Source organism: Rhinopithecus bieti, unplaced genomic scaffold, assembly GCF_001698545.2.
Source record: "Rhinopithecus bieti isolate Rb0 unplaced genomic scaffold, ASM169854v2 scaffold_2454, whole genome shotgun sequence".
Classification (NCBI taxonomy): domain Eukaryota; kingdom Metazoa; phylum Chordata; class Mammalia; order Primates; family Cercopithecidae; genus Rhinopithecus; species Rhinopithecus bieti.
The window spans coordinates 471,420-484,790 of record NW_016803843.1 but is presented as its reverse complement, the minus strand read 5'-3'; the positions used below and the strand labels follow the sequence as shown (position 1 = coordinate 484,790).

Genomic DNA, 13,371 nt, shown 5'->3' with positions numbered 1-13,371 from the left:
ATAAAAAAAAAAAAAAAGAAAGAAAATAACCAGATGACAATTCTAGAACTGATTAATACATTATTTGAAAAAATTTTAAAAGTCACTGAATGCACTTACCAGGATGGAGATGACAAAGTTAGCTTGAAGACAGATCAGCAGTATTATCTAACCTGAAGAATAAAGAAACAAGAATGAAAAAGATGAACAGAACTCCAAGTACATGAGGAACGATATTAAAAAACCTAATACATGTGTTATTGGGGTCTTAAGGAGAGGAGAGAGAGAGACTGTAAAAACAGTGCCCAAAACTTTCTCGAATTTGGTGAAAGATAGAAATTTACAGATTCAAGAAGCTCAGTAAACCTCAAGCACATAAATAGAAGAGAAGTCTAGGCATATTATTGTCAAACCAATCAAAACCAAAGATAAAGAGAAAACACAGAAAAGAACCAGCAAACCCAACATATTAAGCCAGGCATGGGGGCTTGTGCCTGTAATCCCAGCACTTTGAGATGCCGAGGCAGGTGGATTGCTTGAGCTTGGGAGTTTGAGACCAGCCTGGCAACATGGCAAAAACCCATCTCTACAAAACATATAAAAACTAGTCTGGGAGTGGCGGCACGTGTCCCAGCTAGTTGGGGTGCTGACTTGGAAGGATCACTTGAGCTTGGCAGTTTGAGGCTGCAGTGAGCCATGTTTGGACCACTTCCAGCCTGGGTGACAAAGGAAGACCCTTATCAAAAACCAAAGAAACAAACGAAAACAAAAAAGCAAAACAAAACAACCCCCCAAACCTAACATACTGCATACAAGGCAAAGTGGCTTGACTGATCACAGACTTCTCATCAGAAAATATAGAGGCCAGAAGACAATGAGAAACATTTTTTAAAGTGCTGAAAGGAAAAGAAAAACACCCAGAGGAAATATTCTTCAAGAATGAAGTTGAAAAAAGATATTTTTAGATAAAGAAGAATTTGTTGCTCTTAGATATGTAATGCTAAGGGAAGTTCTTCAGATTGTGGAAAATGATAATAGATGGAAACTTGTATCCTCAGGAAGAAATAAAGAGCATCAAAATATGGTGAATCTGTGAAAAAATACAAAACAACCCTTTGATTACTCCACACCTACCCAGAAAAATTCATCCTCCTACATCTTCTCAGTCCTAGCAAGTGGCTCAGGCCACGATCCTTTGGGACATTCTCAACTCCCCTTATTCTTTTGTACTATTCTTGTACCAGTCAACCAGGAAGTCCTATCCTTTCTACTTGCAAGACATATATACACATTGACCACCAGTGTTCACCAACCCGTTCTAAGCTACCCTCATCTCCACTGAGATCATCGCAATAGCTTCCAAATCACCCTCTTTTCTTCTTCTTTTGACTCCCAATGACCTGCTCTCAGCACCGCAGCCAGAGTGATCCTTCGAATATGTAACTCTGATCATTTCATTCCTCTGTCATAGCCTTCTAGAAGCTCTCCATCTCATAGCTGGGGGTGGATACATCATTTTTATGTTTATATTTAAAAATGTATCCTTAATATTAGATCAGTACGGGTACTATAGTTTACAATAATATATTGTGTATTTCAAAATAGCTGGAAGAGAAGAATTTCAATGGTTCTAGCATAAAGAAAAGACTAATATTTAAGGTGATGGATGTCCCACGTACACTGATTTGATCTTTACAGATTAAACGAATATATTAAATTATCACATGTACCCTGAATTGATGTACATCTATTATGCAGCAATGAAATATATCATTTAAAAATGACACATCACTGTGATTTGTATGTATATTTGAGAAGACATTCAAAGAACTGAATGATTTTACTATAATAAAAAATTTCCATTTTCATTAAGTTATTTATGTAAACAAGATTTCTCACAACACATACCTTTAAAAATGAAAACATAAAGGGAATAGAATTAATGCTTAATCCTACCTGTCTCAGTCTCCTAATAAATAACATACCTCCATGAACACATGACCTAATTCAGAAAAAATATCGCAGCCCTATACAAGCCATTAAAAGACAGATTTTCAAAAAAATTTATTTTTATGTTAAGCAAAGTTTATCAAAATTTATAAAATCTGCATTTGATCAATTATGTCTGATTATAATTGTCAAGATGACACAATCCCTAAGATATCTGATAACACTTAATCTTATGGTCATAAAAAATAATTTAAATTTTTATTTATATTAATACTTTCATTGCATCAAAATTATTTGACAGGGTCATCTGTAAGACACTGTCAAGCATACAAATATTACATATTAAAATAAAATTCTGGGTGAGACACTGACTGGAAAAAAATAGTTCAGGGAGAAAGAGGAAGAACGTTAAATTTCCAGCTGCTAAAGAAGAGCTTGTTCATGAATTTTTAAAATGGATAATGATAGATATCAAATAGCTATGGGATTTAAATTTCACTGGATACACTTAAGATAGTGATGTAACCACTTTATTTAAAAATAATACTATGTACAATATGCTAGATGTTGCATCCTTTGCAACTACAGTCATGCATTCCTTAACAGGGTTACTTTCTGAGAAATGCCTCCCTAGACGATTTCATACTTGTGGGAATATCATAGAATGCACTTACACAAACCTATATGGTATAGGCTATTCCACACCTAGACTATATGGTAGAGCCTATTGCTACTAAGCTACAAACCTGTCTAGCATATTGCTGTACTAAATATTGTAGGTAATTATAACACAATGGTAAGTACTTGTGTATCTAAATATAGAAAAGGTAATGGTTGTACTACAACATTATGATATTATGAGGTCACTAGGTTATAAAAATTTTTCAGCACCATTATAATCTTATGGGACCACCATGGTGTATGCAGTACGTCATTGATTGAAATGTCATCATGTGGCTCATGACTACTTAATTTATGATGAAAAATGTTGTTTGTATACCTAAAAGTATTGAAGTTAATACTTAGTTTTCCAAATTTTTAAAAGGGAAGCCGAAGCAGAAAGTTTAAATTCTACTGATGCAATGGTTTCTAACCTGGAGAATAAATATTAATACTTATTGAATGTTAATAATGCTAGAAATTGTTCTAAGTCTCACACATATATTGTTAAATGTTTATAATAAAGATATAAGTAGTGTTCTTATTACTCCTGTGCACTATAAAAAATCCCAAAACTTAATGGTGGTAATAAAGCAAACATTATATTTAGCTCACAATTTTGTGGGTTAGGAATTTGGGAGGGTATGAGTTGGTCATTGTAATTTGGGATGTCTTTTGCAGTTGCAGTCAGATGTTGGCTGGGACCGCAGTCATCTAAGGATAGTGCGCAAGCTGACTGTTGTCTGGAAACTCAGCTCAGGATATTGATCAGAGCACCTGCAAGTGGCTGTCCAGCAAGGCAATGTTAAGGTAATCGGGTTCCTTACAGAATGAACATTCCAAGAGTGGTGGGTGAAAGCTGCATGGTCTTTCTGACTTAACTGTGAATGTTACGTAGTATCAGTTCCACCACATCATCAAAGTAGTGTGAAGCTCACCCAGATTCAAGGGGCTGAGAAACAGACCCCACCTTGCAATGAAAGGAGTGTCAAAGAATTAGTTTTAAAACTGGCACAAGTAGATAATTATCTCTGTTTTTATAGATGAAGGGAATAAAGCATACTGGAGTTAAGAAATTCATCTAGGATCGCAGAACTGGTACATAATGGAGTTAGAATTTGAACCCAAGCAGTCTGACTCCAGAGCAGAGCTCTTAAACACAACAGCCCTGCAAACCAAGGACATTGGGAAGCCCTCTGTCTCCTTGGCTGAATGAATATAGTGCCCTTTCCACAGTTCCATTGCAGAGTCCCCTATTGAAACATCTCCAAGAATATTAAACTGGGGGGATTTTCTCCAGTCTGCACTTTGGGGAGTCTGGTTGCTATGCATTTAATGTTGCCAGAACTCCTCAATGACTCAAGGGATGGGAGCAAAGAGAGAAGTTGAAGAGGCTGTCGCCTGCTGGTGCTAACAGTTCCTGAGACCCCACAGTGTCAGATGGGACTGACCCTGCTAGTTGATATCAGCTGCCTCCTTTGATACATGCTTCAGGCTGCACATTACTTGCTGGTCACAGTTCTAATCCTAGACTGTCCTGGACACTGATATCAAACAGCTTTTACCCAAATATGTAAGAGCCCACATAGCTGTTAATTGGTTAATATTGATATTGGTTAATTAACAGCCATAAGGATCCTCAAAGACCTTGACAGACTTTCCAGAAGAGCTAACTGCACTTTCCTATCTCTTTAAGAAGACATGCTTCTTTCCTGCTTCCTCTCTTGCTCTTCTCAAGGGCTGTAAGGCCTTGCTATACCTTTATAATTTTTAACCTATGGTCTTGTCATGGAAAGAAAAATTCATGCACCTTCCCAAGTTCTTTACATGCAGCAGACACTGAGACAGTTGATCCAGAAGAGACTTAAGTTGATTGAGGGGGAGGGTACCCGGTGCTTAACGGGTCACTAAACAACTCTGTGATAGACCCCTAGGTGGACCCTGACATCATTATCTCCTAAACTAAAACAGAGTCAGATCCATGGGTGTGTGGGGGTCAACCCCATGCATCTTAACCATAGGCCATCAACTTGGCTTTCTTTCTTTCTCCCAAACTAGTTTTCATGTACACTGGACACACACATACACATCCATGCACATACAGGCTCCCACCATTTCCTCCCACTCTTCTGTTTTTTCACACCAACTTTGGCCTTCGTCTTTCCAATTATCAGATAATTCTCATGGCTTCCGTTTGTCAGAATTGCTGGGAGGGGCAGTTACTGAATCAGTTATGAGGGCTTACCATTCTCACATTAGGAATGAAAGAGTGCCTGATATACATTATGTGGTTCACTGACATTCAAAGAAATATAAAATAAATGTAAAATGATAAGGTTTACACAAGAGAAATAATCTTCCCCTTGCATTGATACTGTTAAACTTATTTGAGGAAATTCACATGAAAACTTTTAAAACTCCAAAGGGACTCTAATCAGGAATGGCTAATGAGCCTCCAGAAATCTTTTATAACCTAACATGATTATCAAATATAATTTACCAAACCTATATGACCAAAGGTTCAGAGTTGTCATTATTAAATAAAGCAAAAGTCCTAACTTTGCAGAAGAAACAGCCACTGCCAAACTTCAGTATTACAAAGTTGTTGGGAGTTGTTTTTAAAATTTCCATGTTTCAAGATATCACAGGTAGTGGCCACCTTACCTCTTCATTAGGAAAGGTTAGAGATACATTTTCATCCCAAGCCACAGACTGGGCTCAATTACAGCTTTGTGGCAGGATAAGGTTAAGAGAGGTGGAGTGGGCAGGGACGAGGGAGGGAGACAGAAGCAGAAAAATCAATTCAGATTACTTTGATGACAGTGACTTCCAGTCTTCTCTGAAAGACACAAATCTCCACGATGCTGGCAGCCCGGACAGGGGCAGCGGGGAGTCAGATCTCAGAGGAGAACACCAAGTTAAGGAGACAGTCTGGGTTTTCTGTAGCAGGGAAAGACAAATCTCCCAAGAAAGCCTCAGAAAATGCTAAAGACAGCAGTCTTAGCCCTTCAGGGGAAAGCCAGCTCAGGGCGCGTCAACTGGCTCTGCTGCGCGAAGTGGAGATGAACTGGTACCTAAAGCTCTGCGACCTGTCCAGCGAGCACACCACCGCTTGCACCACGGGCATGCCTCACAGGTAAGCTGGCCCTGCTCTGCGCGGGCTTTGGGAGACGCCATTCGAAGGTGCTCTGGAGAGCACTCTGATTTCTTTTCCTGTGCAGCTGGAAATCTTAACGGCTCTAATTGCCTTAGAGATGATTGGCGCTTCAGAATGTGTAACCACAAGGAGCAGGATCTTGGTGCAAATGGCAAATAATGTTCCCTGCATTGTTATTCAGAAAAGACCCCTTACAGGGAGGCAGTGGATGCTTAGGAGCTGACCGCACAAAAGAGTGTTATGATTTTCTTAAGTAAAATCAGAGGAATTCAGAGATGGTAGGAAAATGCTCCCTTCCAAAATGACTGCAAAAAAGAGTTTGCAATCTTTCAGCATTTCCTTTACTCTGAGAACTTGGGGATGAGGGAAGCACATTTGTTTTGCCTGTTTGAAAGTGTGTAGTTGAGTAGTGTGAACTTGTTGAATGAGGGGTCCGGCTGCCTATAGGGATGCAGAATGGGAGATACCACCAATACAGGGATCTGAGTCCCATGTCTAAGACAGATAACATCAGGAGAAAAAGGTACCTTTTAAAAAAGAGATAAATATAAGGCAAATCTCTATGGGTTTTCTTTCTGTTCTTTTCTCAGCCTCAGCTTCAAATAAAGCAGAGGAAGGATAATTTCACAAATCCCAGTGTTCCAAGGCAAAACGTACTGAGTAAAAAGCGTCTGGAGTCCTGAAATTTAAGGATGCTTATTTTCTATAATTTGTGCAAAAAATCTCTTAGGAATTAAAGATAATTTTGGAAGAAAAAGTACTGTGAAAATAAAGCCTAGAATAGCTATCTTATTAAATGGTAATAAAAATTCATTTGAGATGAAAATGGTTCCAATTACTTGATCAAAGTATGGAAAACTCCTTTTGTAGAGACTGTATGGTAGCACTGACATTCTGCAATGCAGCCTGTATCAAAGCATCCAGTGGACTCTGAGCTGCCTTTCTGTCTATATTTCTAATTCCAAGAGACACTACAGAAAAACTTATTTAGTAATTGAATTAACTTGTGCATATAGACTAAAAACTTGTACATACACTTTAAAACTCCTCAACTAACTTTCATTTTCTCTTTCTCAAGGCAGCAATAAATAGATATTTTAAAACCTAAACTATTATTCAAAATCAACATTTAAAATTAGCACAAAATAAAGCTTCTGGAAATGTTCTGTGAAATACATTTGGTATTCATGGCCAGAGTGGTTTGTCTGAAGCTCTTGTATATGCTGTTGGGCCCACATTTGGGGTACATGGGAGGAAGACTCAAGGAGAATAGTCTCATTTAAAGAAAGTTTGAATGAGCTTGTTAGTGTTGGGGTGTATCTCGTTACATATCTCATATTTCAAACTATTAGATATCTCACATCTACAAATCTTAAAGCTATTATTAAAGAGCCTCTAGGAAAAAGAGTTAAGTGGCAAAGGAAAGCATTGAAAATGATTTTCTTCCATAACATTTTCCTTGACTTACAATACATCAGAAATTTCCTTTAAAGAGTCTGATACAAGACCACAGAATTCTTTATTATCTGACATTCGAACAACATTTAACAAGTCAGAGTGGCTTATTAGTTAACGTAACCAAGTTTAGCAAGAAACTTTTGGGGAAAAGCAAATATCTGCCCTTTTCTACTTCACTTAAGCAATAATATTTTGTTCTGTAATCAGAAACGACTGGATTAGACATGATCTGGAATTAATGTCTCCTATGATAATCTGTGGGGCAGTGTTATTCATCACTGATTGACAATAGCATTGTGTTTGCCTTGTTTAGTGGAAGTGTTGAAAAAGAGTGAAGGTATGTCTCACATCATCAAAAATTAAAAATGTCCCATCCTTCTTTATTATTGCAGCATGATTACTTCCAGGAAGAAGCGAGTATGTGTAGTTGGAACTAACTCTATTTTTAAATTAAATACATTTATTACAGAGTTCAATGTTTGCATAGCTCAGGAAACTAAGGCAGTTTTGCTCATCGCCAGCAACTTTTTTACCTCTCAAATGTTGGAACTGCATTCCTCTATTGAGTCCTTGAGATTCCTGGACAGTGACAATGTCTGATGGTGCAATCTCTTCCAATTTTAATGTAAGTGATAGAGTGTGCGATCTCCCAAGTCACCCAAATTTTTCTTTCATTCGTAAATGTCAGTCGTTGAGAAGTCACAGAAAATTTTCTTGGACTTCCAATTATTCTTTCTTCCAATAGCATGGCCCACGAGTGACATCTCCATTAGAAACTTGTATGTAGAAGATAAATGTGATTAACTTATAAAATATTAACAACTTTATCCACCTGTGAAACATTACTTATGAGACAGAATATGAAATGTATTGAAGAGTCCTTGAAGACATGACACATTTGCTGTTGGCAATAATTCCGTGGGTCTTTGGTTAATGTTCATCAGTAAGGAATTGCTAGTGAATTCAAACTTGTTTCCTTTCTTGGAAGATGGAATTAAAATATTTTACATCAGGTTAATTCTAGTTCCTGAGGAATTTGAGGATTGCTTTATGTCCAGATTCTATGGTAACTTATATTTGAAACAAAGGGTATTATTAAATGATTGGAAGAAAGAATTAGAGGTGGGGGAGATTCAGCAGTCCTGGTATATTTAAGAAGTAAAATTGCAGGCAGCAGGATAGGGAATGCACATTAGGTTTGTGGTAAGTAGATCTGACTCCTTTTCTGGGCTATATTTACATATAACTATATAGTGAAACAACCTAATATACTTTGCTTAATACAGATTTATTGTTCATCTCAGAGTTGACTGATAACTCTGTGATACTGATTTTTTTAAGATGACAGTTCATGGCCCTGCACACCGAGGGAGGATGGGGCAGGGGCCAGAGTTCTGGAGTTGAAGGCAAAGGATTGGCTTTTCTTCTTATTGCTTGTGTAACTGTGGGCATGTTTTTTAAAAAAATTTTTGTTTTTGAATAACTTTTTTTTTCTATTTACAAAAGTAACATCTGAACTTTGTACTAGAGTTTGAAAACAGAAAAATATAAAGCAGAAAAGGCCACCATTGTTAATATTTTGGCATGCTTTCCCCAACATTTTGAGTTTGGATTATGGGTAAAAGTCAGAATATCATTCCTTTTTTCACTTGATATTATGCCAATCTATTTTATTGTCTTAAAAACAATTTAACATTTTCTAAGGACTACATCTTATGATCATATTATTGCTTAGCCATTCTTCTTTTATATACTATTTATCATTATTAGATATAATATTATGATAATTATCTTTGTATCATTTTAACCATATTTCTGCTTACTTTCTTAGGCTCTATTTCTTTTTTTTTCTTTTTTTCTTTTGAGATGGAGTCTCACTCTGTCACCCAGGCTGGAGTGCAGTGGTGCGAACTCAACTCACTACAACCTCCGCCTCCCGGGTTCAGGTGATTCTCCTGCCTCAGAATCCCAAGGATTACAGGTGGGTGCCACCAGGCCCGGCTAATTTTTGTATTTTTAGTAGAGTTGGGGTTTCACCATGTTGGCCAGGCTGGTCTTGAACTCCTGACCTCAAGTGATCCGCCCCCCTTGGCCTCCCAAAGAGTTGGGTTACAGGCGTGAGCCACCGCGCCTGGCTGAGGCTCTATTTCTAGAAGTTCAATTAATGGATGAATGTATTATATATGTGTATAGATAAACATATACATATACACATATACATAGATATGCAAATATATATATTTATTTTATTATTAATGAATATTATCCAATTGCTTTCTGGAAACATTTTTCTCATTATACCTTCTCACTATCAATATTCAAGAATGCCTATCTCATTGCTTTCTCTGTACTACATAATGTTTACATGGAATCTTTAACACTGAGTTTTATAGCTCAACAAATTGTTGGGTTATTTAATGAACTTTTCCAGTTCTCAATTTCTTTGATTGCAAAAGGGGACCAATACCATTATAAAGAACTGTTGTAGGCCAGGCATGGTGGCCCATGCCTGTAATACCAGCACTTTGGGAGGCCGAGGCAGGCAGATCGCAAGGTCAGGAGTTCAAGACCAGCCTGGTCAACCTTGTGTCTACTAAAAATACAAAAATTAGCTGGATGTAGTGGTGCATGCCTGAGGTCCCAGCTATTCAGGAGGCTGAGGCAGAAGAATTGCTTGAACCCAGCAGGCAGAGTTTGCAGTGAGCCGAGATTGCACCACTTGTACTCAGCAAGACTCCATCTGAAAAAAAAAAAAAAAAAAACCTATTGCAAAACTTAAATGAGATAATGTGCAGTGATTTGAAAGAGTAATGCGCTTTGTTTTCACACTCTGTAAAATAGGGCTTGAGATATAACCTATACCGTACACGGTGCATTTAAAGCCTATGAAGAAAATTAAGGATGGATGACTCCAAAAATCCCCAACAAAAGTGTATACTTCACCTAGCACCAAGAGCACCTAGCATCCTGCTGTGCTCAATTAATATTTTATAAGAGACCTTTGTGTGTCCTCACCAAAAGCTTTTTAAGGATTCATAGGATACCATCCTGCTGAGGAAAAGTGATTTGGAAATAGTATACAAAGAGCTTTTAAACACTATCTGTATTCACATTTCAAATGATAGTTGACTGAACCTATTAAATTAGAGTTACTAGGAACATTTAGTAGGGCAAAGTGACATGTGAGTGAAAACTTAGCTATAGCATTTTAATACTGATTTTTGCCACCTTAATGAATGTTTCTTATTATCTAGGACAGTAGTTATGCTGAGACTCGCTCCTAATATTTTCTCTCTCTGCTCTCAAAACTGCTTGACTTCCAAGAAAGTGTTTACTCACACTTGCTTCTAGAAGGCCGCATGTGGTTCTATGTGAGAAAAGGCAGTTAGTTTTCCAGGTGAGTTTGGTAGACTTGGTTCCTGCCAACAGGCAGCAGGAGATCCAAGAGCTTAGAAGCCTTTGGCTGAGTTTATGAAAGAATCTGAATTGATGCAAGAAGTTTATGCAAGAAGATATTCTTGTTAAGAATCAAGCTGGAGGTCAGTGAGTAAACATTCGACAGCCATTGATTGAGATTCTTGTTTGTACAAGGCCCTGTAGGTGACACAAAGATGAAATTAGAAAAGATTCTAGTTGCTTGCGGCCTAGGAGTAATTGGATATGGACTTGGAAGATGTGCAGGATTTGAGCAGGAGGAGATGGGGAGGGGAAGGCAATCCATGCATAGGGAAGAGTGAGCAGAGGTGCAGATGAAGGGGGCAGGAAATGAAGATAGAGAGCTGCTTCTGTTCACGAGGCTACTGACAGCATCCTTCAAAGTTTCTTGCAGGCTGGATCTGGGAGTGTGGCCAGGAGAACAGGAGGAGAGGAGGCCATTTGGCTACTTTGGAGACTGGGGAGTTGGGTAGAGGGCAGGCATAGAGGACAGGCAGTGTGTGCAGGCCAGTCTCAAGAAGAGGCAATGCCGAGGAGGAGAGAGGATGATGGTTGGAGTCTGTAGTAGAGTCTGGGGGGAAATTTGTAGGAGAAAGCTGATCTGTGGATGTTTTTAGGCAGAGGGGAGGAGTCCAGGGGAGAGAGAATGTGTGTAATGCAAAGAATAGAGCAAATTCGTCCCCAGATCCCCAAGGAGGGGGAGCCTCTTGGGTATCAAATGCAGGTATTAGCTTTGGCAAAGTGAAGTGTAGTTGGGCCTGGTGATGAAAATGAAGCTCTGGAGTCTGGTAGCCAGCAGATTGCATCTCAGCAGTACCACTTACTAGCCTGGAGGCTCTGGGTAAGCCCCTTGCCTGAGAGAAGCAATTGGTTTTGGTTGAGGCCACAGATCCTGGAGCTAGGCTGCTGGGTTCAAGCCCTGGCTCTACCACTTACCAGCTATGTGATTTAGTCTTCTCAGCTATAAAAAGTGGGTAATGATGACAGTAATACCTTAGGGTTGTTATAGGAGCTCAAATGACTTAAGTAAGTAAAACTCACAGAACAGCAGTGGGCACACACAGTAGTAAATATGATATTATACAAAGGTCTTAGCATCATTCCTGACACATGATCTATGCCTTTGCTATGATCATGAGACTGTTATTGGAGATGCCAAAAGTAGGGATGCCTCTCTTTTCTGGAGTGTGGTCACACTGATTCTGTAAATGGGCATAAAAATATCTAGCTAATAAGACTGCTGTAAGGATTCCATGAAATGATGTAAATCATCTGGTATAGATTAGACACTCAACCAATTTTGGTGCTCCTCTCTGCCACTTTCCTCCTTTTCCACATTCCTGGAACATAGTGGACAGTATCAGTAAGATGGTATCTGGGATGGAGTATGGAAGGATGGAAGTGAGCTACAATGGAATGACTCTAAATTATTCAAACCAATATTTTTTTTCCTAGAAAAGGCTATTAATTCATTTTTTGTTGTTGTTGAAGAGAAAGCTCTTCCTTTTCTAAAAGATATCTATTTCTTAGAGCAGACACATTCTTCCTAAGGCTGTAATTCTTGTCATATTTGTATGAGCAGTCACAAAGAAGTATTTTTTCAGAGATATTGGAATATGAGGACATTTTAATGTAGTTTACTGTGATTTTAGTTATATGCTAGAAAGATTGCCTCCTAGCTCATCGTTCTGTTGTTTTGCATGTTAGAGAAAATCTTGGACCACTGAATGATTGGGCTAGGAGTGGAAGGGTGAACATCAACAGGACAGGATTTAGGTAGCCAGAGAAAGTTACAGCATCCCAGCAGCAGCCTCTGGGGAGTGTTGGAGTTGCCATGGTCACTAAAGATGGTGATGATGTCCTTTGACTTGGGCATGAGGCTGCCATTACCATGTGTAGCTGCACCACCAGGGTGATGAGTTGGAAGTGGACATCCCTAGACAGGCACATCACTCCAGAGGAGCAGCCAAATGCACAGGGGCTTGATTCAGTCTGCAACCCTGTGACTGCTTTTTTTGGTTACTTTGACAAAACTGAGTCAGACTAAAGTGTGTGTGTGTGTGTGTGTGTGTGTCTGGTTTCTTCTGAATGACTGTGGACACCTAGAAGGCAGTGCCTCTATCTTGGTCTTCTGACTTGCCCATAGGGTTCTTTCCTAACTGGCCATTGATAAATTAGATAGAGCATAAGCTCTGGCTCCTCTTTCTCTGAGATCTCTCTGCCATTCCAGGGAATGGGCTCATGTAACAGTAGGAAAATTGGTTGAGGGGGGCCGGGAGTCATGATTCAAATCCCATTTTGTAGTGTGGTCATAAGTAAGGTTTTTAAAGTTCTCCAGAACTCAGTGCCTCCTCTGTAAAATAATGAGACTAGACGAGATGATCCCTTGAGCTTTGTCCAGCTTTGAGCCTGCAGAGTGTAATGACATAAACCTGACCAAAGGGGCACACTGTGTTGTTTATAGAGACAGTGCAATTGAAGTATCTCTCAAAGAAAAAGGGGACGAGGTGATGCTTTGTTTTGAAGTTGGACAAGAAGGAGAAAAATTCTCTTTGATTTTCAGAGTGTGTTATTTTAGTGATTGGTTGATTACTGACAGATGTTTAATTTTTTAAAAAGTGTTCTTTAGTAGAAGGAGACAGAGTAACACAAATACCTACAATTTGTAGTATCCTTGTTTATAAAATGTCTTCTCATGCATTATCTCATTTGCCTTCACACAACATAGAGCC

General features: G+C 38.7%; 1 protein-coding gene across 1 annotated transcript in view; it reads left to right on the top strand.

Annotated features, from left to right (window-relative positions):
• Nucleotides 1–5,309: 5,309 nt before the first annotated feature.
• Nucleotides 5,310–13,371, top strand: part of KCNAB1 (potassium voltage-gated channel subfamily A regulatory beta subunit 1) — a 430,095-nt gene continuing 422,033 nt past the window's right edge. The window contains exon 1 of the mRNA XM_017855014.1: nucleotides 5,310–5,725. Coding sequence (XP_017710503.1) covers nucleotides 5,451–5,725 — 275 coding nt within the window. The 5' untranslated portion in view covers nucleotides 5,310–5,450. The remainder of the gene's footprint in view (nucleotides 5,726–13,371) is intronic.